The sequence below is a fragment of the Podarcis muralis genome, chromosome 7 (genome assembly GCF_964188315.1).
Source record: "Podarcis muralis chromosome 7, rPodMur119.hap1.1, whole genome shotgun sequence".
Classification (NCBI taxonomy): Eukaryota; Metazoa; Chordata; class Lepidosauria; order Squamata; family Lacertidae; genus Podarcis; species Podarcis muralis.
In genome coordinates this window covers 44,846,383-44,865,819 of record NC_135661.1, presented here as the reverse complement: position 1 = coordinate 44,865,819, position 19,437 = coordinate 44,846,383, and the positions used below count along the sequence as shown (strand labels likewise).

Genomic DNA, 19,437 nt, shown 5'->3' with positions numbered 1-19,437 from the left:
CCAGTTCTTATCATGGCCGTTCCTTCAGACTGACAGTCACACTTCCAGTCAAACAAGGAGTACTATTTATTGAGGGAAAGGGAAATATTGGCAAAAAGGAGCATGCAAATGTGTTGCCTTTACTTTGGCTTCGCAGTTATATTTTGGAACAAGTCCTATCAGTTTGGATCGCACACCTGAGGATCTGCAGTGCAGCCCACAACCACCGCCCACAGGCGAATTTATGAGGCTCCCTTTAGACTTGCTTCCCACAAGACATTGTGGTTGGTGGCAGCAGGGGCAGCTTCAGAAGAGCGGGCCACCTGTCCTGCAGGGCACGGGGAAGTGCCTGGGTGCTGAAGCAGCTGTCCTTCTCTGCAGTGATGTGATAGAACTGTCAAGCTATCATTCTTGAGAAATTAGCCCTTGTAGGATTTATGCTGACCTTTACAGGTTGGAGCAGGGGGGTGAGTGCTTTCTGCTTGGGCCAGGCTGAAGGGTCCCCTCTGGATTAAGGTAAGGGCTGCTTAAGGATCCTTGCATCTTGGAGGTTGGCTGCCTTTAAGGAAAGGCAGGATTGGATTCCTTTCATGGATTTGATCTCTCCCACTGGGCAAACTGAGCTCTCTGGGTGGGTAGGGGCAATAGTCACTCTTCTTCCCCACCCACCCTTCTATCTCCTCCCTCTGGTTCACCTTGAAACAGTGTATCCTTTGTGCATCTCAACAGACCCACCTTTGTCATATGAGTTCTTCAAATCTGTGGCTGGGTAGAGGAGTATAATCTACAATTCCCTGTTTGTCTCCTCAGGGGTTAAGCCCTGCAATAGGTAAAGAGTTCCTCAGCGACATGAAAAATAAATTGATTTGTAAGGCTTAATTGATGTGCACCACTGAGTATTTGGGATTGGCTATAAATAAGAACAGCCCTCCTTTGCTCTGCCTCTTTGGGCAGAGAAGAAACTGGCTCCTGCTGTTTAGGGACTTGACCGGCCTTTGGGCTGGAAGGCAGTAAGATCGGTTTTGCTCTTCAACCTGCAGGGCAGCAGCAGGGGATTTCTGGGCAGTCAGATTTGTTCTGCCTTGGTTAGTCCCAACAACTCAAAGGCGTGTCGAGGATAAAGGAAGTAGGATGTAGCATGAGGTAATGTTGAGTCAAGATCACATGGTAAATTAGCTGAAGAGCGGGAGGGGCAGCTTAAAAGTGGGAGAAAAGCCATACAGATTTTCTTGCCAGCCCAGCTGACCTCTGATATTCTTAAAGATAGCATGTACATTGGTGATACTTGGAAAATGGTGACCCTTCCCATTTTAGGATAGAAAAGAGCTGTCCAAATGGGGAGGTGGGATGATGCCACTTCAGTCCTGTGGCTCCTTTCGGGAAGCTGCTGGGAAGGGTGGCTGTTTCTTGATTCCAAACAAGGTGGAAATCTTCAGTTGAATCAGCTGCAACATGGATTCCTCCTTGCTGGCCTGTTGTGATGAACCGGGAGAGAGAGAGATGCCTTATATGTGAACTCAGATCCTGAGGGGTGGCTGCGGCACAAGCAGCTTCTCATGAAGGCTTAATTGCTTGAAGCTTGGCTGGTGGCTGGTGATGAGCAGCACCAGCCGCTTGGGCTTACACCTACCTTGGCAGCCTTCATCTCCCGGCTGAAGGTCGTCAAAAGGGCAGAGACAAACAGGTTGATGATCACAAACACCATGGAGATGACGCTGGTTACAATCAGCACAGCGCCAAACACGGGGTCCACAGCAATGACCTAAGCATGAAGAGCACAGTTATGTCCCCTGTGCCTACATATGCACTTAGCAGAGAGCTGTTGGCCGTGCTGTGCTTTGCAGGGCACAGGGAAGCATGGCATTCTAGACCCAGAAAGCTGAAATCCATGCAGGTCTCTCTGGGTGCTGAGCTGGGAGCTGAATGGGGCTGGGGGTCTGCTGCAATCTGTGGTGTCCTGGAAGGGCAGCCTAGCAGTGTGCCTCAGCCTAAAGGGGGGCTGCATGGCACTCACCTCTTCATAATTAAAGATTCCAATGAGAAGCCCTACGATGGTCACAGCTGAGTGAAAGAAGGTCTTGTAGTCATCTACGCTCCATCCAAACATGAGGTTGCACTGATGGCAAGAGAGTGAAGGTGATATAGGGGGAGGGGTATAAGGACACAGGAAGTGGGGGTGCTCTTCCCTCCGCCCTTGGTTGGTTTCCCTGCAGTTGGCTGGTCTCTTCTTACCACAATGGCATAACCCACAAGCAGCACCAGAAGTGTGAGCAGGAAGCCCAGGACCTCATCCCAGGCTTTCTGCAGTGTCTGTGTGATGAGGTGCATTCTGGGATTTAGGCGCAGGAGGTTCCACAGCTTGATGGTTGTCAAGGCCACCAGAAAAGCAATGAGGTATGTCAGAGCAGAGTCAACCTCCACCATCTCATAGAAGCTGATGAACCTGCCAGAGGTATGGAGGGAGTTTTGCTTTAGGGTGTGTGAAAGCCGCCTCTGCTGAGTGGGGGCCTGCCCCTGCCCCTTGTTTCGGATGGTAGACACTCACTTGTTGCGGTCTTGGCGATGCTGCTTCAGGATGCCTTCTGTCAGCACGCGCCTCTTCGCATAAAGGCCAATAGCTGCCACACTTATGAGGATGGTGCTGGCATCCAGCAGGTTTCTCTTGCTGCTGAAGTACTTCCACTTCTGCTGCTTCAACTGCCGGCCCTGCTGGCCCCATGGAAGAAGCAGGCTTGACTCAGGCAGCCACATGTTTGGGGGGGGGAATGCAAGTGGAAGGAGCAGTGGTGGTGTGATGCTCTTTCTCTGGCAATACAGCAACCTCCACACACCACCACCCTCTAAAACAGCCTTTCTCAACCTTGGGTCCCCAGATGCTTTTGGCCTACAACTCCCATCGTTCCTAGCTAGCAAGGCCAGAGCTCAGGGATGATGGGAGTTATAGTCCAACAACATCTGGGGACCCAAGGTTGACACTGCCCTAAAACAAGGGTGGGATGACACTCCTGCGGCACTCCAGGTGTTGCGGGAATCCAAATGCCCAACTGCTCTAGGCAGCCAATGGCAATGGTCAGGAATGATGGGAGCCTAGAAGCACCCAGAGGGCCCCCGCAGGGAGCTGGTACTGGCTGATACCTCCCACTAACCCTAGGCACCTTGAGAGTGCTGTCTAAAGCTGATGGAAGTTGTAGTCCAGCAATATCCAGAGGGTGCTAGGCTAAGGAAACAAAGCTGCCTTACAGAGGCCCCGCTCACCTGCACAAAGATGTAGTATAGTATGAGCAGGAGAAAAGTGATCTGGGCACAGATAAATTGGAGGACGAGCTGGAGGTCTGGATAGAGGCGCAGAATTTGCAGCTCCGATTTGCTGAACAAGGCCCCTGCCACAGAAACAGGCACAGGGTCAAGCATGGAGGCTGCAAGCAAGGCTGGCTCCCAGGAAGAGGGAACACCTTTTCTCCTTCTCCCTCCCCAACAGCCCCAGGACAGCCATCCTGCCTCTGAGGCCCATTGCAGGGCTAGGCCCCCTTTGTCTCTACTACACGCTCTTGCCTATCCCATTGGCCTCCAAGATCAGCGTGACTGCGCAGAAGAGGTTGACATTTGCATTGTAGACAACAAACTCAATGAAGACGACTCGTGTGCTTTTGTCCAGCCAGTTGTTCCGTTCCAGATAGCGAAGGGTTCTGGTGGGAATGGTGCAGAAAAAAGTTGTATTGTGTATCCACCTTGCAGTGGGAGAGAATTCTAAGGGCTGTACCTAAATCTACTGGCGGCAGGGGAAGAGAAACACAACTCTAGTTTACTATTGCATGCCCTGCCCAGTTGATCAGTTCTCCCCCAAGTACCACCTGCCAGACTTCAGCTAGCAATGCCATATTCACTACTGTTAGCCAGGACTGTGGGTCTTTAGCTTTCACCTACCCTCTCCCACAGCTTCACCAGATCAGGAGATAGTGGGCAGAGACTGAGATACACCTGCCCAGAAAGAGCCCTTGGAGCTTTCAGTACCTGATGCCTGTTCTGCAGCTCCCTCAGTCCACATACCTCCAGGCGTAGCTTTTGTTTCTGCCAAGGTTTGCCAGGTAGCCGCTTCCCGGATAGAGAGCAAACTTCCCCCAGATGGGGTACTCTTGCAGCGTGCTCTCATTCTGGAAGACCCAGGCACTCGCCTGACCTCTCCCACCTGCAGCAGGAGGCCCCCAGCTGGCCGTGGGACCCTGCTTTCCCTCTTGGAGTGGGAGAAAAGCTGGCCCTGGCTTTGGCGGGGCTCCTGTGGCTCGGATCTGCCGTAGCCGCACACTGCCCACAAGGAAAGAGTTTCCATCCATGGCCAAACCTGGGAGATTGAGAGAGGGGAGAAATGTGCTGCTTAGAAGCAAAACACACAGGTGCACAGCTGTTTGTACAGATGTGAAAAGCTGGGTAAATTTCAGGTTTCAGCTTTGGCAACACTGAAAAAGCCTAAAGAGGCCATTATTTTTATAATTTATACAGTGTGTGCCGCTGGGGCCACTGCCCGGCACACCTTCCCTCTCTTGAGGCTTCTGCCTTGAGCCTTCCCCACAATCCCTCCCATCGCAGTGAGTGAGCAGCAAAAAGAGACTTCCAGGCAGCGGCCCTGAGCAAGGGAAGGCACACTGTTTCAATTTATTCAGGCATTCGTTTTGTGGTGACCCGCATAAAAGCAGTCACACACAAGTAGAATGCCCATAAGCAGAGGGCTGCCTGTATACAGAAGGATGGCTCTTTTATCTCTGTTCCTTGTGCTGCTCACCTTCAGAATTGCCATGGAGGCCAGGTAGCAAAATCACCCTGATCCACCCATACAACTCCTCTGGGGTAAGGATGTCTTCCAGGTGGGATGTGAAGGTCCTCTGGAGGGCGTTGTTAAAGTAGAACTCATTGGGGCTTCTCTCAGTATAGCTGAGGACCATCAGCACAGCCAGGAACACAAGCTGCACTGGGTGTCAGAAAAGGGAAGTGGATCGAAACAGTTTGTCCTGTTGGATTTTGCATCCCTACAGCCAGACGACGTGGGGGGAACAACCTCACAGGCCAAATTATAATCCCATCCAGATCTAAGCAACCCACCCGCTTCCAGGTATGATCGGACGTAGCTAGCTGCTCCGGCACCCGGAGCAGCGGGAGCGGGGGGCACCGCCCATGGGGGCGCCATGGTGATCCGCCTGGGGGGTGGCGTGGTGATCTGCCCATGGAGTCCGTTTTGGGCAGCTCAGGGCCCTGAGCCACTGCATCACTCCCAGGAGAGACGCATGGCTTGGGCGCACTGCAGGCCAGGCCCCACGGTAAGTGCCACCCTTTTGTCACCCCCTCAGGAATGACACGGGGCAGACCGCACCCACCCACCCCCCGCACACACACACACCCCTTTCTACGCCCTTGGGTATGATGTTCCCTGCTGGTGGTTTAAATTTTGCAAATTACATCTGAAGATTTGTCCTGAGCAGATTCTGCACCCACTGAGTTATGTATGGTTTATAGCAGTGGTTCCCAATTAGCTAATTACAGTGGTACCTCGGGTTAAGAACTTAATTCGTTCCAGAGGTCCGTTCTTAGCCTGAAACTGTTCTTAACCTGAGGTACCACTTTAGCTAATGGAGCCTCCCACTGCCGCTGCGTGATTTCTGTTCTCATCCTGAAGCAAAGTTCTTAACCTGAGGTACTATTTATGGGTTAGTGGATTCTGTAACCTGAAGCGTCTGTAACCTGAAGCATCTGTAACCCGAGGTAACACTGTACTGAGGACCCCCTATTTTTAAAAAAGCCAAGCCATGGACCCCCTACTTTTGAAAATTTTGCTAACTCTATGGTAGTTACCTGTGCAAAGCAATTTTTTGATGAAAATGTAAGGTAAGCCCAATGTTCTGACATGGTATGTGGCAGTTTCTTCCTGTGTTCCTAGAGGCGACTGCCGCTCCCACCATTCTGGCCTTGGCCTCGGTATCATTCTCTGTCTTGCTTGCTTCCTTAACCACTGATGCTTAGGAGTGTGAATGCTGAGCATATTTCACCCCTGCTTGGTGTGGGGAGGGAGCAGGAAGTGTTGCACAACCCATCCACGCCCTTACTGGCCTTCGTGCCTGGTCTCACCTGCAATCTCTCTGATCAAGGAGTACAACTTCTTGTCTTTCAAGGCTCGTTCCTTTGGCTGCACCATTGGCTGGAGGGCAGGGGGTCTGTAAGCTGGGTCTGCCCAGTCTCTCTGCCCATAAGCTTCCAGTTGTAGGCCCCTTGCTAGAGGGAGAGGAAAGTCCCAAGCAAGAGGAAAAAGGCCCCCTTTGGTCAGAGGCCGCTCAGGCAGATGCCCTATCGAGCACTGCAGATGGAGGCACGGGGAGGGGGGTTTGGAGAGCTTGAATTACCTGTGACAAGGCCCAGGGCCCACCAGAGCTGCTGCTCCTGCCCCTTGTCCTTCCACAACTCCCTCTTGTGCAGCAGTGAGAAGAGGAAGGTCAGAGCCAACACCTGGGAAGGAGAGAGAACAGGGTTGCCATTGGGGAGCCCCACAGGGCAGGTGTCTGGGGCCCCTCTTAGCAGAATATGCAGGAGAGGCCCCACCACAAATGGAATGGTTAGTAACATTACACACATTACTGGTGCAGATTGGGGGAGAGATGGACAAGCATTAAACCCAGAGTCTGGACTTATGTGGGGTCTGAGGATCCTTGCAGACCTCTGACCTTGCTGTGTTGCTGCAGAATCACAGAACACCAAAGACATTTGTAGAGTCAGGGAGAAGAGGGGAGATGCTGGCTCTGGCAAGGGTGTGGGAGAGGTTAGCTGCACCCCAGATAGGGCCAAGTTACCTTCAGGGGCTGCATTACAAAGATGTTCTGTAGCACTGAGAGCAGGATGTTGACGGCCCAGTGCCCAGCCTCGTCCCTGCTCATTTCTAGGCTGTAGAGCACTGTGAAGAAGGCTGAAACCAGGCTGATGCTCCCCACTGTGAGCCAGCAGGCAAAGCTGAATCTCCCGGGGAGACAGTGGGAGAACGGCGGCCTCTCCTTCTCAGGGTCTTCAAGTGGGAAACTGCTGAGCTCGCTCCTGGGCCCAGTGGGACTGAGACACAGAGACAGGAGAATAAATGGCACCTCAGCCTTTGGGAACACCAGTGGAGGGAGGGAACTGTGCAGTGGGGAGGGCAAATGTCCCACAGACCAAGCAAAAAAAGCAATAGGCAGTTAAGAAAAAGACCATTATTGGGTGGGCTGGGAAAACTGGCTGGCTTTGGGTCTGAGTGTGACACGGGGCCAGACACAGAGTCCTCTGAAGATGAACCAGATACCCTATAGATCCAGGGGCCCTCCAGGTTAGTACCTGATGAAAAACCCCTGGAACTGTCAGAACAGTTGGTGGAACAGCTCCCCCTGCCAGTCTCTGGAATCAGAGGCAGCAGTCTGCTTGTGAGGAAGCAGTCAGTGGCTGTGGATGAGTGTAGTTTAGGAGACAAGAGTACCATATAAAGCCTCCCTAGTGAGCCTTCTAGTTGCAGGAAATAATACAGGTCTCTGGTGCCTTATTTCCTGATTCTCATCGCCCTGCCTTGCTGCATTGTACCTTGCCTGAACTCGACTGCGGTGGTGCCCTTGGACTGTTGCCTCACTCTGTTTCTGGGTCACATTTGAGCACTCTGCTGCATATGCGACCCCCATCCTCACTGGTGAGTCCGGGGGGGGGGGGGCAGCTTCTATCTCCTGTAACTGCGACCTGCCTCCTCGCCCAGCCCCTGAAGGCATTCCCTGGAGTGTGAAGATATCTGGTTAGTTTCTTCCTGCAAGCTATTTCATGGAAGGAACTTTGACCTTAGCTAGGTGTGTTACTTTGTATACATATGTAGGGTGTGTACAGTAGATGCAACACAGCAGCTTACAAATGAGGATCTTGTTCCCCAAGTACTATTTTGGGTTTGGAGCAATCTCTGCATAATGTTACCAGGAAATGGGGCCAGGAGAGTGGGGAAGAGATAGATGAGGGGAGCTTCCGGATGGGGGCTACCTGCCAGGCCCCTCAGTGCTGGGCCAAGGCTGGGCCTGCTGCTGCTCTAGGTGCTGCTGGACTCTCCGTAGTTGGTCCACTGCATGCAGATGGTCATAGGGGTTAGGAAAGCTGCACAAATCCAGGCTGCCGAGCTGAGTCCCCAAGTCATCCAGCACATGGCTCAGGTAGCTGTGGAGGTTGAAGCGCCTCTCTGGAAACAAGTACAAAGAGGCATCACTCTCACCCTACAGAGCCTTAATTCCCCCTCCTCTTTCCAATTGAGTCAAGGGTTGCTCAGCTCCCCAAAGGTACAAACTGGTGCACAGAGCATGAGGAAGGGTGGCGCACTCTCTGTCTGAGAGGAAGGGAGTGGTGTTCGCATCCGTTGCCAAGACAAGCTACTCTTACCCTGAGGGGGACCTTCCAGGTCCTTCTGGTGCTGGAGGTGGGACTCAATGAGGTCACACAGAGCAGCCACAAGCTCTGGTACTTGCTCAGAAGTCCCAGGGAACTTGTCCATGGCTCTGCACTGGCAGAGGCTGTTCTTGTAGAGGAAGCCCAGGGTCTCCTCCAGCTCCTGCAATGGAGAGAGCAGGGCAAGAGTGCCAAGCACCCATCAGGGCAGAGGCTGGTGCTGGGAGACTGACCGCTCAGGACCTCTTGCTGACTGGAGGGACTTGTGAGGAGGGGGTCTCACCTGCTTGACTCGTGTGAGGGGCATCACCTGCTTGGGGGGCATCACAGTCTGCAGGAGTTCAGGGCTGGCAGCCGGAGGCTTTGGGGCTGGGGGCTGGACCAGCTGGAAGATGTGGCTGATCAGTAGGCTCACTGGCATTAGGAAGATGGCTGTTTCCACACTCACCAGCAGCTCGTGCCAAGTCACCATAAAAGGCCCTGTCTCAGGAGCGGGGGGGGGGCAGAGGAGGGGCAGACAGAGACCTTCAGTCAGGAGGAGGGGGTGGCTGAAAGGATCACTGCTGTGGCTGAGGCAGTTTCGATGCCAAAAATGCTGGGCGGGGTGCAGAGGGGGACTCCCAGCTCCATTGTGAAGCTTAGAATCCTCATTGCTACTTAGAGACATGCAAGCCCTATGCATGGAAGGTGGAGCATGGGGACAGGAGCACAAATACAGGACCCTTTAGGGCTCTGCCTTGGGGGCTGTGAGCCATGGCAAGTGGTGGGAAGTCAGCCTCTTCCCTACCCCACCCACTCACCTGCCCCCAGCCCAGCGCCCACCTGCATCATGTTGGGGCAGGGGACAAGGAAAGGCACTGGCTAGGCTAGTCTCCAGCTGGCAGCCGACTCACCAGCCTCAGGGCTTCTGGACCCAGCCTCTTTTCTCCAGAACATGATGTTGATGAGGAAGGTGCAGCAGAGGAGGGCCAGGCAGCAGGAGAGCCTCTGGACACGGGTGAAGGGGCTCCAGGGCGAGCAGGTCACCACCGACAGCCACAGGTGCTCCTGCGTCAATTTGTCCACCAGCCCTGACCAGAACTGGTACCTGGTGAAGTGGGATAAGGGATGTATTTGGTGGGGGCTGAGCCAGAGAGGGTCGAGGGCCAGGAGCAGGGTGGGACCTTTCCTGCTGCACATAATTTCTGAATGGAGAGGAGCTGGAAGCTGCATCATACTCTCTGACCTGGAAGGAAGACCCAACTCCCAGGTGGGTGGGAGAGAAAGGCCCTCTCTGTGTATAGTCAAAGGAACTTTCTTCACTGGGTCTGAGATTTGTCATTCCAAGCAGATTCTGGGACAAAGCCTGCCATTCCCTGACTTTTATTTTTTGATGTCTGCATATTGCTTTTTCACACAGGTGTTCTTAGCATAATTCAGTCAAAGGCAAGGTACCTGTTGGGTAGATCAGGGGCAGAAAAACCCCAAGGGCAAAAACACATTCCAGAGATGCCACAAACTGGCAGGAGGTGGGTGGGTGGGGCTCATATTTACCTGAAGGACAGGAGATCCCTCTCGGAGGCAGCAGCAAAGACTTTATCCACATGGCCGTCATCCAGGTCAGCTGCCAGCCAAGAGTCACACAGGAAATGCCACTTCTTCTTGGCAGGCAGGTCACAGACAACCAGCCGCCTCACAAACCTGCAGGAGGCTCAGGCCTTTCAGTCGTTTGCCCACACATGGGTGGCACTGCCAAGCAGTCATGTGGTGCCCATTAGCTGCAGCCAAGGGATCTGCCCCCACTCCCCCATCACTCAAGAGTTGCAGGTTAAAGGGAAGCAGTGGGGATCTTTTCCTTCTGCCCTCATCACCTTGCCAAAGCAGAGAGCTGCATGTGGCTTCCTCCAAGCACAAGGGAAGCTCTGCTCCAAGTTAACCTATACATAAAGCGTTATTTGCCCAGCAGCTTTGGGAAAAGACTGGAGATGGAAGTGTATTCCCTCCCTGATGTATCCTTTATGTTTGGGGGTTCAGACCAAAGGTGGGTCATATGCATTATTTGACATGACAATGTGGCCTCTGGAGCCAAAGCTGGCCTTTAACATGGTGAGCATGAACCTTGGGTGGGACAAGACATGCCACAGTTCCATCGTCCCCCTGGAATGTCCAACTGACCTGATGCTAGTTTTGCTACAGTTGGACAGGGGGGATCTTGTGAATTTCTTCAGCATAGGCTCGAAAGGAGGTATCTTTGAGGACCTGGGAATTCTGCATGTGTCCAGGCCCTGGCAGCACAACCCCATGGCATGGGAGGACTAGGTATGCCAGCTGCAGTGCCCCTTCGCCTACTAGCATCTGATAAGGTCTGGTGCTGCCAATGGACTCTCCCATGCCAGTCGTGTGCCTCCTCCTTGCCTGGCATCCCAGTTGCTGTCTGGTTCACTCTAACCCCACCCTCTTGGCCCCCACCCTCAGCCCTCGCTGGGCCATGGACTTACCAGCTGGGGATGGGCCCAGTGCTGTCGTGCCAGAGGCGGATGGCGTGGAGGTTGCCCAGGGACTTCTGAGTGGCAAGGAGGAAGGCATCCCGCCCACCTCGCTCAAAGGAGGGCCCCTGGGGGTGCTGTAGCAGGTGTGGCTCACTCCGGCCCTCTGCCCCATAGAGGGTCAGGATAACCTCAAGCCAAGGAGGGAGAAAGGTTCAATCAAGGAAAGGGAAAAGAGGGCGGATGCTGGGTGGGGTTCATGGATTGCTTCCTTTCCTCAGTTCCTTGCCCAAGCAGGGAGCACATGAAGGCTGTCATCAAAGACAGGCTTTTGCATGCAGCCAGTCACACAGAAGCCTGCACCCCACACACCCACTCCCCAATAGGGAGAGATCTGCCAGACTCGGCCCAGATTCTGTGGGCAGGTGCCCGAGGTCATGGAACGTGATGGGCAGCACTTGTACCATCGACAGTACAAAGTGGGCCTGCAGGGAAGTAAGACCCTCCCCTACCTTAGCAGAGGTCCCAGCCCCTCGGCGGTAGCCTGTGAAGACTTGCACCAGGTAAGGGAAGCAGGCAGTGGCCTCATTATCTGCTAGGATTGTGACCTTCACCTGGAGGGGGGAGAGACACACATGGGGTGGGTGGCCCTAGAAATGGCCAAGCCCCACTTCAGCAAGTCGGCTTTTCCAGGGTGTCTGGCTCTCAGCTGTTTGCTGAATAAATATCTCATACCCTAAAAAGACGGTGTAAAATGTCTTCTCTCATGACCCGTTTGCATTTCCAATGAAAAACTTCCATTGTTCCTCATTTCAGCACATCAGACAAGAAGGGCCTGAATGAGGGCAGATGGGGGGTGGGTGTCTCTGGCCTGCAAATGCTAATAACCCCAAACCACCATCATAAATCTTTTGCTTGCCCTTTCCCCTCACCTTCTTAACATCCGTTCTCTGTCTCCATTGAGCCCAAACGAGGGCAGCTCCATAGCCCAGCAACAAGCTGCTTAGCAAGGCCAGCCCAGAGGGGTTCTGGCCCACGGTGCTCAGGAGCTTTGCAGTGTTGTGAAGGTCAATCAGGTGTGGCAGGACCAAGGCGACGCACCCAAAGAAGGTGAGGTGGTTGCACAAGCACTGGGTGCTGTGGAGGGTGCTTTGGGAGCCCACCTGGGAGGGAAGCACTGATGCATTAGAAACCAACACAGGAGGATGAGGTCTCAATAGTTCTGCTCCATTTGGTTCCCCATGACATTCCGCCCTACGTTTTTTTTCTCTCAGCATGGAAGCAAAGGCTTGCTTCATGCCCTGCAGCCCTCTGGCCTGGTTGACCCTACTGCATACCCGACATCCATCACTTCTCCAGGCCTGATGCTGGCTGGACCAGTAGTAGCATCCAGAGATGATGGTGTGAATGGAGAGGTTCCAGGGGCCCTGAGAGAGGGGAGCCACCTCTGCAGAGATGTAGTAGGTGCCCAGGCCATGATGCTGCAGCTCCTCTGGAGGAATCACCCATGTGTAGATACCCTCTGAAGCAAGAGCAGTGAGTCAAAGAGAGCAGAGAGGGACCACACCCACACCTTCCCCCACTGGGGGACACAGTCCTGCCTGGCCCCAGCTCCTCAAGCCCCTCCCTCTGTGCCTACTCCCAGGTGCACAAATTTAAATCAAAGTGGTTTGGTCAATTATGTAAATGAAGAAACGGGCTGATTTAACTAAGCGATTTAAATCAAATTTCCCATTGATGTTTCCCACAGTGCAAATCTGACCACTACATCATGGTAATTTGCAATTAAATGAATTGAATGGGCAATTAAATAATTGAAACACAGCTGATTCAATCTGTATACTTTTGCAACTTTCCCTTTTTATTTATAGAGGTAAATTGTTCCCATATAGCAGGCTTCCTCAAACTCAGCCCTCCAGATGTTTTTGGCCTACAACTCCCATGATCCCTAGCTAGCAGGACCAGTGGTCAGGGATGATGGGAATTGTAGTCTCAAAACATCTGGAGGGCCGAGTTTGAGGAAGCCTGCCATACAGGTCATGTCTTATGGCTGAAACCCAGAACAGCCGGTGAAGTTAACACCTCAAAGCTATGCCCACTTACCTGAGAGTTACCTCACTGAACTCCAATGAGACTTACTTTTAAGGGGATACATGCAGCATTGTGTTGTATGTATGAGCATAAGAAGATCAGGCCAATGGCCATTCTAGTCCAGCACTATTCTCCTAGAGGTCAGTCAGATGCTCCAATAGGAAGTCCCAAAGCAGCACCTGCCCTCTAGCCTCCTTCTAACAAGTCCTCACCCTCTTGCCATCCGCTGCTGGGCAGGGTGGTGTTGAGGAGGCTGCTGTTCTTGTTGGGCTCAGGTTGGAGGCCCAGGTGCAAGGTGATCTGGACCACTGTGCTGGATTCCACCGATACTAGCAGGGCATCCTCTACTGATGTGATGTTTACCACAATGTCAAAGTTCCTGACGTTGCCAGTCAAGTGAGTGTGAGGGGCCTCAGGACTAGCCTCGGCACTGAGCCCAATCTGGAAGCAGACAGAATGCCTATGGTCAGCCCTGCAGTCCGTGCGTCCCCCCACTGGTCCTTGAGCACATATTGTCTCCCATCAGGCCATACAGCACAAAGTGCTTATCTCTGATCCAGAGCTGGACCTTGGACAGCGCTGCTTCTCCATGCCACTTGGGTGCTGAGAGAAGAGTCCCCCCTGATGAGAGAACTTCCCAGTACAGTATCCATTCTCACCTCTATTTCCTCTGCAAGATTGTGGACACCGATGGACTCTTCGCTGGCCATGAGAGCGATACTTGCCGTCCTATTGATCGGCTTCCCATCCAGGTGCCGGAAAGGATTGAATGCAAAGGAGGCCACCTAGAATGAAGATGAGAGCAAGAGCGAGCTGTGGGGGTGCCCTCTGCCCCACCTCCACGCCCTGCCAGCCCTGCGCTATGTCCCCCTACAAGGACCCAGTGGACAGCAAGCCACTACCACCTTACCTGGACTTGTACTTGAGGGTGCTGGCTCAGAACTGGCTCCAGAGCAGAGCTGGATGGGAAGGTTACGTTCAGGCCCCTTGGCTGAAGCAGGTGGAAGGAGGCATGGGGCAGGGAGGCTTTGTCACACCTGGTAGGGAGTGGGGAGAGGGGTTACTGTTGAAAGTTTGACTGCAACTCCATTTTCAGAAGAGGGGTCTTGCGTAGGTTAGGACAGATAGAACAGAGTTCGAGACCTCCAGATTCCCAGACTACCTTTGTGTCATTAACCTCTTCAGCTCACCTCTCTATCTCTTTTGATATTCTCAGGCTGCACTCTGTTTCACAACTTCCTGCTCCTCTCACATTTCTCTCTCCAAGAAGAATTCTCCTCTGAGATAAGACAGGAGCCAGCATGGCTACCATGCTCTAGTACAGACTTGTTAGGCTAGAACTTGGAACTTTTCTATCCAACTATGTGGTTAGAGTGCAAGACATGGACGTGGGAGACCAGGGTTCAAATCCCCTCTCAGCCATGAAACCCAATGGGTAACTTTGGGCCAGTCACTATCTCTCAGCCCCAACCTACCTCGCAGGGTTGTTATGAGAATAAGATGGAAAAAAGGAGAAGTCTGTGAGCTATCCTGAGCTTTTTGGAGAAAAAAGTGGGTTATAAATGTAGTAATAATTTTAAAAATAATGTAATAGACTCCTTTATTATTTATCTTAACTACAAACATCCCTGTGTGTGAGATTGTAACTCATAAAAGTCTGTCCCCTAACCAAGATGCATTCTCTGAACAATGTCTTACTCTGCGTACCAAAAGGATTCCAATAGGTAATTGGCAACCAAACAATTCATTCAGTTCCCCAGCTGCCCTGAGCAAGCCCCCCCCCCCTTCTTCAGTGCCTAGGAGAGAGGAGACTGGTACCTGCTGAGGGTGGTGCTGAGCACAGAAGACACCACAGTTACTGTGGATTCCTCCATGGTGGAGCTTCCCAACAGGAGCCCCGTCTGGATCAGAGGAAGGGCTTCCAATGCTGTTTCCAGGACCTTTGGTTCCTGCTGCAGAAAGGCCAGGTGTGGTCAGGAGCTGGGCAGAGCCAGGGTGGGGAGCCGGGAAGCTCAGCTCCCTTCCCATGGGCTCAGACCAATGGGAAGGCCTGGACAAAAGGGGGTGCCTTCAGAATGAGACCCAGCCATGCAGCAGGCCTGAGCTGGCAACCCCATCCTTCTGCTGGCCTAGGAAAGAGTGAAGGAGGAAGGAGCAGGTCAGAATAGCTTCCTCCACCCGACCCCTGCAGGTCCTCTTTCTCCCCCACCTGTTGCGGGCCGAAGCTGGGTGTCTGGCTGCCTGAGGCTTGGAGGAGGTTGCTGAGGGCGTGGAAAAGAGCCTGTGATGCGAGGTCTAGGCAGGAGGCATTGCTGGCAGGGTGGTCCCTCAGTAGCTGAGAGCTCAGGGAGAGGAGTGCCTGGCTGGCAGAGGCCTGTAGGAACAAGGCAGGGCTGGTCATCTGGCGGGGCTGATTTGGGGGTGCAAGGGTGAGGCTGGCTGTGCCAAGCGGCAGGCTTGCCTCTGTACATAGCCTGGGTAGAGCCTGGTTCAACCAAGGACTGGGAGAATAGGCCGCAGGGGACAGACCCTTAGATCAGGGGTGCCACCCACCCACCCACCCTCCCTGCCACATGCCAGTACCTGGGCATCGTCTGAGAGCAGAGCATGGAAATTTGTCAAATTCTCCAGCATCCGGGCTGCCTGCTCCAGTGCAATAGGGTGGCCTGGGGTCTGCACAGCCTGGCTGAACTGGTGCAGCACCTTCTCTAGGGCCTGTGGGACAGACCCTGAGTGAGAGGGGCTGGGGGAGAAGGGGGCCTGGTTGCCCTATTACGCTGTCAGTAAGCCTGCAAGTAGAGCTTATCGCTAAATCTCTAATTCTAGGAAGGCTACTCTACCCTATAGGGGGAAGACCTGAAAAGGAGGCTAGGCGGGAGGGAGCCACACATCCCCCCACACCTCCCCAGAGCCACTTGCCCCCCTTTCTGCTGTGGGCAAAACCAGTCTGGAAATCACTCACTAAGTGACTTTGGATCCCTGGGAAATCACATAGGAGTCACACTCATCTTTGATCTGCACCTCAGCGTTGATTTTTCCAGGTGCAAAGGAAGAATCCTGCAACGCACACCCCACCCCCACCTGGCATCTCCGGAGCAGGGTGTGGGGTATGGGACGGAGAGAGAGGAGAGCCTGTCTGGACAAGGTGCCACCAGGGTGGGGGCAGGTGCCAGTCCAGATGTCTCCCTACCTTCCCCTGGTCCTCAGGGGGGAAGTCTCTAGGGCTGAAGGTGAAGGAGTCCGGGCTGGTGTTGGACTCGTGGCTTTTGGTACCCCCCGAGGTGGTTTTGCTGGTGGGCAGCGGCTGAGTGCTGGGCTCTGGGGCTGAGGTCCGAGAGTTGGGGTGAGTCTGGCTGCTGTTGCTGGCTGGCCAGGTGCTGGATGCCGACTTGGGGCTGCTCGGCGGATGGCGGGGAGTGCCGAGTTCTGGCCTGGTCCCAAGGAATGACTGGATGTCAGCGGTGGTCGGCTGGCGAACTGTGCTGCTTCCTGGAGGAGCACTGGGCGGCGGAGGAGTCGCGGCGGAGGGCTGGGCGCTCAGAGGAGCAGTCGCCGTCGGCTCTTCGGTGAGAATGGGCGTCGCCTCCGTCGGGCCGCACGTCAAATGCTGGCAGGTCGTTCTCTGGGAGACAGGGAGAGAGTGTCACCAGGGCCGGCTGCTCGGTGGTGCGCTGCAGTCAGCCCAGGGGGCGCTGCGCAGCGACGGCGGCCTAGAGAGCCTTCGCCCGTTCCTGTTCGACGGCTGCGCAGGCACCTGCTTTGGCGGGAACTTACCACCCAGGGCGTGGAAGTCTCTCGGGGCGTCCTCGGGGGGCCTGTAGCGGACAGAGAGCAGAAGGGGTTGAGCTCGGGAGGATTCATGGAAGCGGCGCTTCCGGGGCGGCAGGGATGGTTCTAGGACCTGCGACGGCCCAGCCCAGCCGCCTCGGGAGAGCCTGGCCCTGGCCCTGCCTCCGGGGTTGCAGCCACCTCGAAAGGGCGTGCTTCGCGGGGGGTGCTTCCAGAGGCGTGCTTCCAGAGAGTCTCATCCTCAGCTCAGCCACGAGGTCCTTCTCGCTCTTTGAAGCTGGAGGCCGCGAACGAGGCCGTGAATGAGGGCGCGAACTCCCACCCCCGGGGGGGGGGGCGGGCAGACTCACGCACCAGACTGGCAGATGAAAAAGTGCTTCTGGTCACACTCCTCCCTCCTGGTATAGAATTGGTCCCCATTCCGGACGAGGATTTTGCAGTGGTCTGCGGAGAGTAGGCGCCGCCGTCAGACACGGTTATCCCTCTTCCCCGCCACCCCACACTCAGCACCAGCCCGCCAGTTGTTTGTTTTTATTAGGATAAGGCTTTCCGGCTGAGGCTGTCCTGTAGGGCTCCGCTCCCTCTCCAGACGAGAGTCTCCCAGTGGTGGCAAGTGGTTTAAGGGGAGCCTTTGCATAGGGTGAGTGAGTGCCTGGTAGCAAACCCTCGGACAGCCTTGCATTATTATGATTTTTAACCCTCCCCACTCCTTGACTGCCTGTCACAGACTGCAGAGCTGAGCCATCAGCAGCGAGGATTGGCATGGGAGGAGGGTTGCCACCCTGAGTGTCCTTGAAACGCTGGTGGGCGGGGTCCCTTGACGGAGGGAAGGGTCTGCAGGGCCTGGCTGGGCCCTTGAAGTGAGAAGCTTGGCTGCCCCGCCTCGATCCCCACGAGAAGACGGTGGTCCCACCTGGTGTAGGGGGGGTGGCGGTCTTGCCCTGAGGGGTTTGGCGTCTGGGCGAGTCAGAGATGCTGAGTGGGGAATAACACACATCCCGGGAGAGTATACTGGAATTGGCTGCTGCTGCCCCTCTTCTGCGGTGCTGCTGTTGGGCCTCTGCGCCCCCGCCCCGCTCTCACCTTTGCCAGGGTGGCTCACTTCTGGGAGCGCCTTTGCTGCAGCCCCGATCCAGGTTTTGCTCCTGTCGTCCAGGCGGTCGCGCAGGGCGTCCTGGATCTGCTGGTTCCACGTGTGGAGGAGCCGGCCGTGGGATCGTCCGCACCAAATCACTGCACCCAAGGCGGGTTGTGGCCGCCGGAGCAGCCGATAGCAGTCCTCTCCTGCCACAGGCAGGCAGGCGGGCTCCGATTCCTCCGAAGAGACCTGTGCGGCCCAGAGCCAGAGCCACATCCCTATAGGGATCCCCATGCCGCTCCCTCTTTGGAGCAAGCTGGCCCGGGGCCACCCCTTTAATAGTCTAAACCGCCGGGCCCCCCCCCCACACCGTGCACGCTCAGCCCACGAACTGTGAAAGCAGGTGGGGGAGCTGCTGAAAAGAGGAGCAGAGCAGCGCCACACCCAGAGGCTGAACAGGTGCAGCACCTGGCGCTCCAGCTGGAGATGGGCCCTCTTGTTTGCAAAGAAGAGGGTGCCATTGTCTGCACCCCTGCGAGGAAGAAAGGAGGAGCAACTGCATTGTCTGCTGCATAAAAGGCACGCTGGCAGGCAAATGTTGAGAGCCCAGGTGGCACATCCCATTCCTCTTGCTCCAAAGAACAGTATGATAACCAAGCAGTTTGGGTGACAAGAAATGGGATTTCAAGGGGTTGGGGAGTGGGGCAGACAGGAAGGTGGCAGACTCCCCTTCATTAGAGGTTTCTAAACGGAGGCGAAGGGACCCTCCTTCCAGGGAGGTTGTGCTAGTGGGATTCCTCAGGAGGTAGGAGTAGATGACCCTCACAGTCCCTTCCAACACTACAGTTCTATGATTCTTCTGGACAAGTGCTGGCGAGTCTTCAGCCAGCCACATGAGGTTTTACAATTTACTGCATGTCACTGCCAGGGGGCCACCATGGCGTTTGAAGTGGGAATGGGTGTCTGGATCTGGGCCTGGGCCCCTGAGAAGCCAATCATGAAGTCCTCAGAGAGTGAAAGAGAGCTTCCACGGACACCACTGAACTGTAGCCTGCCATTTATTCGGTGTGGGCCGCGCCTAGTGCTGAATCACTTTGCAAGATAGCACACAGCACACATGGACTTCTTACTGGGGAGAGGAGGCTTGCCTTCATTGCAATCACACACAGAGTACTTAAAATTGGAATATAATAAAGCTCCATTTATTATAAGAAATATATACTTGGATAGAAAAGAGTTCCTAGTTTTAGCTAATTAATCTTAAAGCTACAAGGGAGTCATGCTTGCTCTTTACTCTCGGCAGAGATACATCCATAGATCAGTGTTTCCCAACCTTTTTTGGGCAAAGGCACACTTGTTTCATGAAAAAAATCTCGAGGCACACCACCATTACAGCCCCGTGACGTCAGCGCGCAGTGTCACGCCGGGAGGGACATGAATTGCTAGCAAATTACATAATCACCTCCTTGAGGGCTGGCTCATCTTCTCCGAAGGCAGAACCCCATTAATTAACAGCACAGTCTCACACCATAGCCAAGACGAGGGGGGAAAACCTCAGTCATGCACAGTCATGCACATGTGGGGGCTAAATGAGGACGAAGACCGGGCAGAGAGCAGGGT

General features: G+C 54.4%; 1 protein-coding gene across 7 annotated transcripts; it reads right to left on the bottom strand.

The window, feature by feature from the left end:
- Positions 1–48: 48 nt before the first annotated feature.
- On the bottom strand, positions 49–16,834 carry LOC114602925 (polycystin-1-like protein 3). Of its 7 annotated transcripts, none has more exons than XM_077931663.1 (29): positions 16,725–16,831; positions 16,141–16,572; positions 15,534–15,665; positions 15,160–15,324; positions 14,769–14,902; positions 13,861–13,987; positions 13,610–13,735; positions 13,163–13,391; positions 12,197–12,381; positions 11,792–12,022; positions 11,372–11,473; positions 10,872–11,050; positions 9,928–10,074; positions 9,288–9,481; positions 8,678–8,874; positions 8,389–8,557; positions 7,999–8,191; positions 6,810–7,062; positions 6,366–6,468; positions 6,094–6,237; positions 4,757–4,942; positions 4,027–4,318; positions 3,532–3,665; positions 3,235–3,359; positions 2,525–2,685; positions 2,212–2,422; positions 1,994–2,095; positions 1,610–1,741; positions 49–1,451 (listed from the first exon to the last, which is right to left on the bottom strand). In XM_077931663.1, the coding sequence occupies exons 1-29, from the start codon at positions 16,809–16,811 to the stop codon at positions 1,338–1,340; spliced, it is 4,986 nt and encodes a 1,661-aa protein (XP_077787789.1). In that variant the 5' UTR covers positions 16,812–16,831; the 3' UTR covers positions 49–1,337. The 7 variants fall into 7 exon arrangements, with proteins under 7 accessions (XP_077787789.1, XP_077787790.1, XP_077787791.1 ...); XM_077931664.1 differs by having other exon boundaries at positions 14,769–14,899; XM_077931665.1 differs by lacking the exon at positions 15,534–15,665 and having other exon boundaries at positions 16,725–16,832.
- Positions 16,835–19,437: the final 2,603 nt, after the last annotated feature.

Excerpts from the sequence above, each read along its gene's own strand:
- LOC114602925 (XM_077931663.1), bottom strand. The coding sequence starts at position 16,811 with ATGAATCCTCCCGAGCTCAACCCCTTCTGCTCTCTGTCCGCTACAGGC. Across the intron at positions 15,666-16,140 it reads CCCCTGAGGACCAGGGGAAG|GCCCTAGAGAAGGTGCTGCA; the intron begins GTAGGGAGACAT and ends TCTGTCCCACAG. Across the intron at positions 2,686-3,234 it reads TATACTACATCTTTGTGCAG|GGCCGGCAGTTGAAGCAGCA; the intron begins GTGAGCGGGGCC and ends TGGGGCCAGCAG.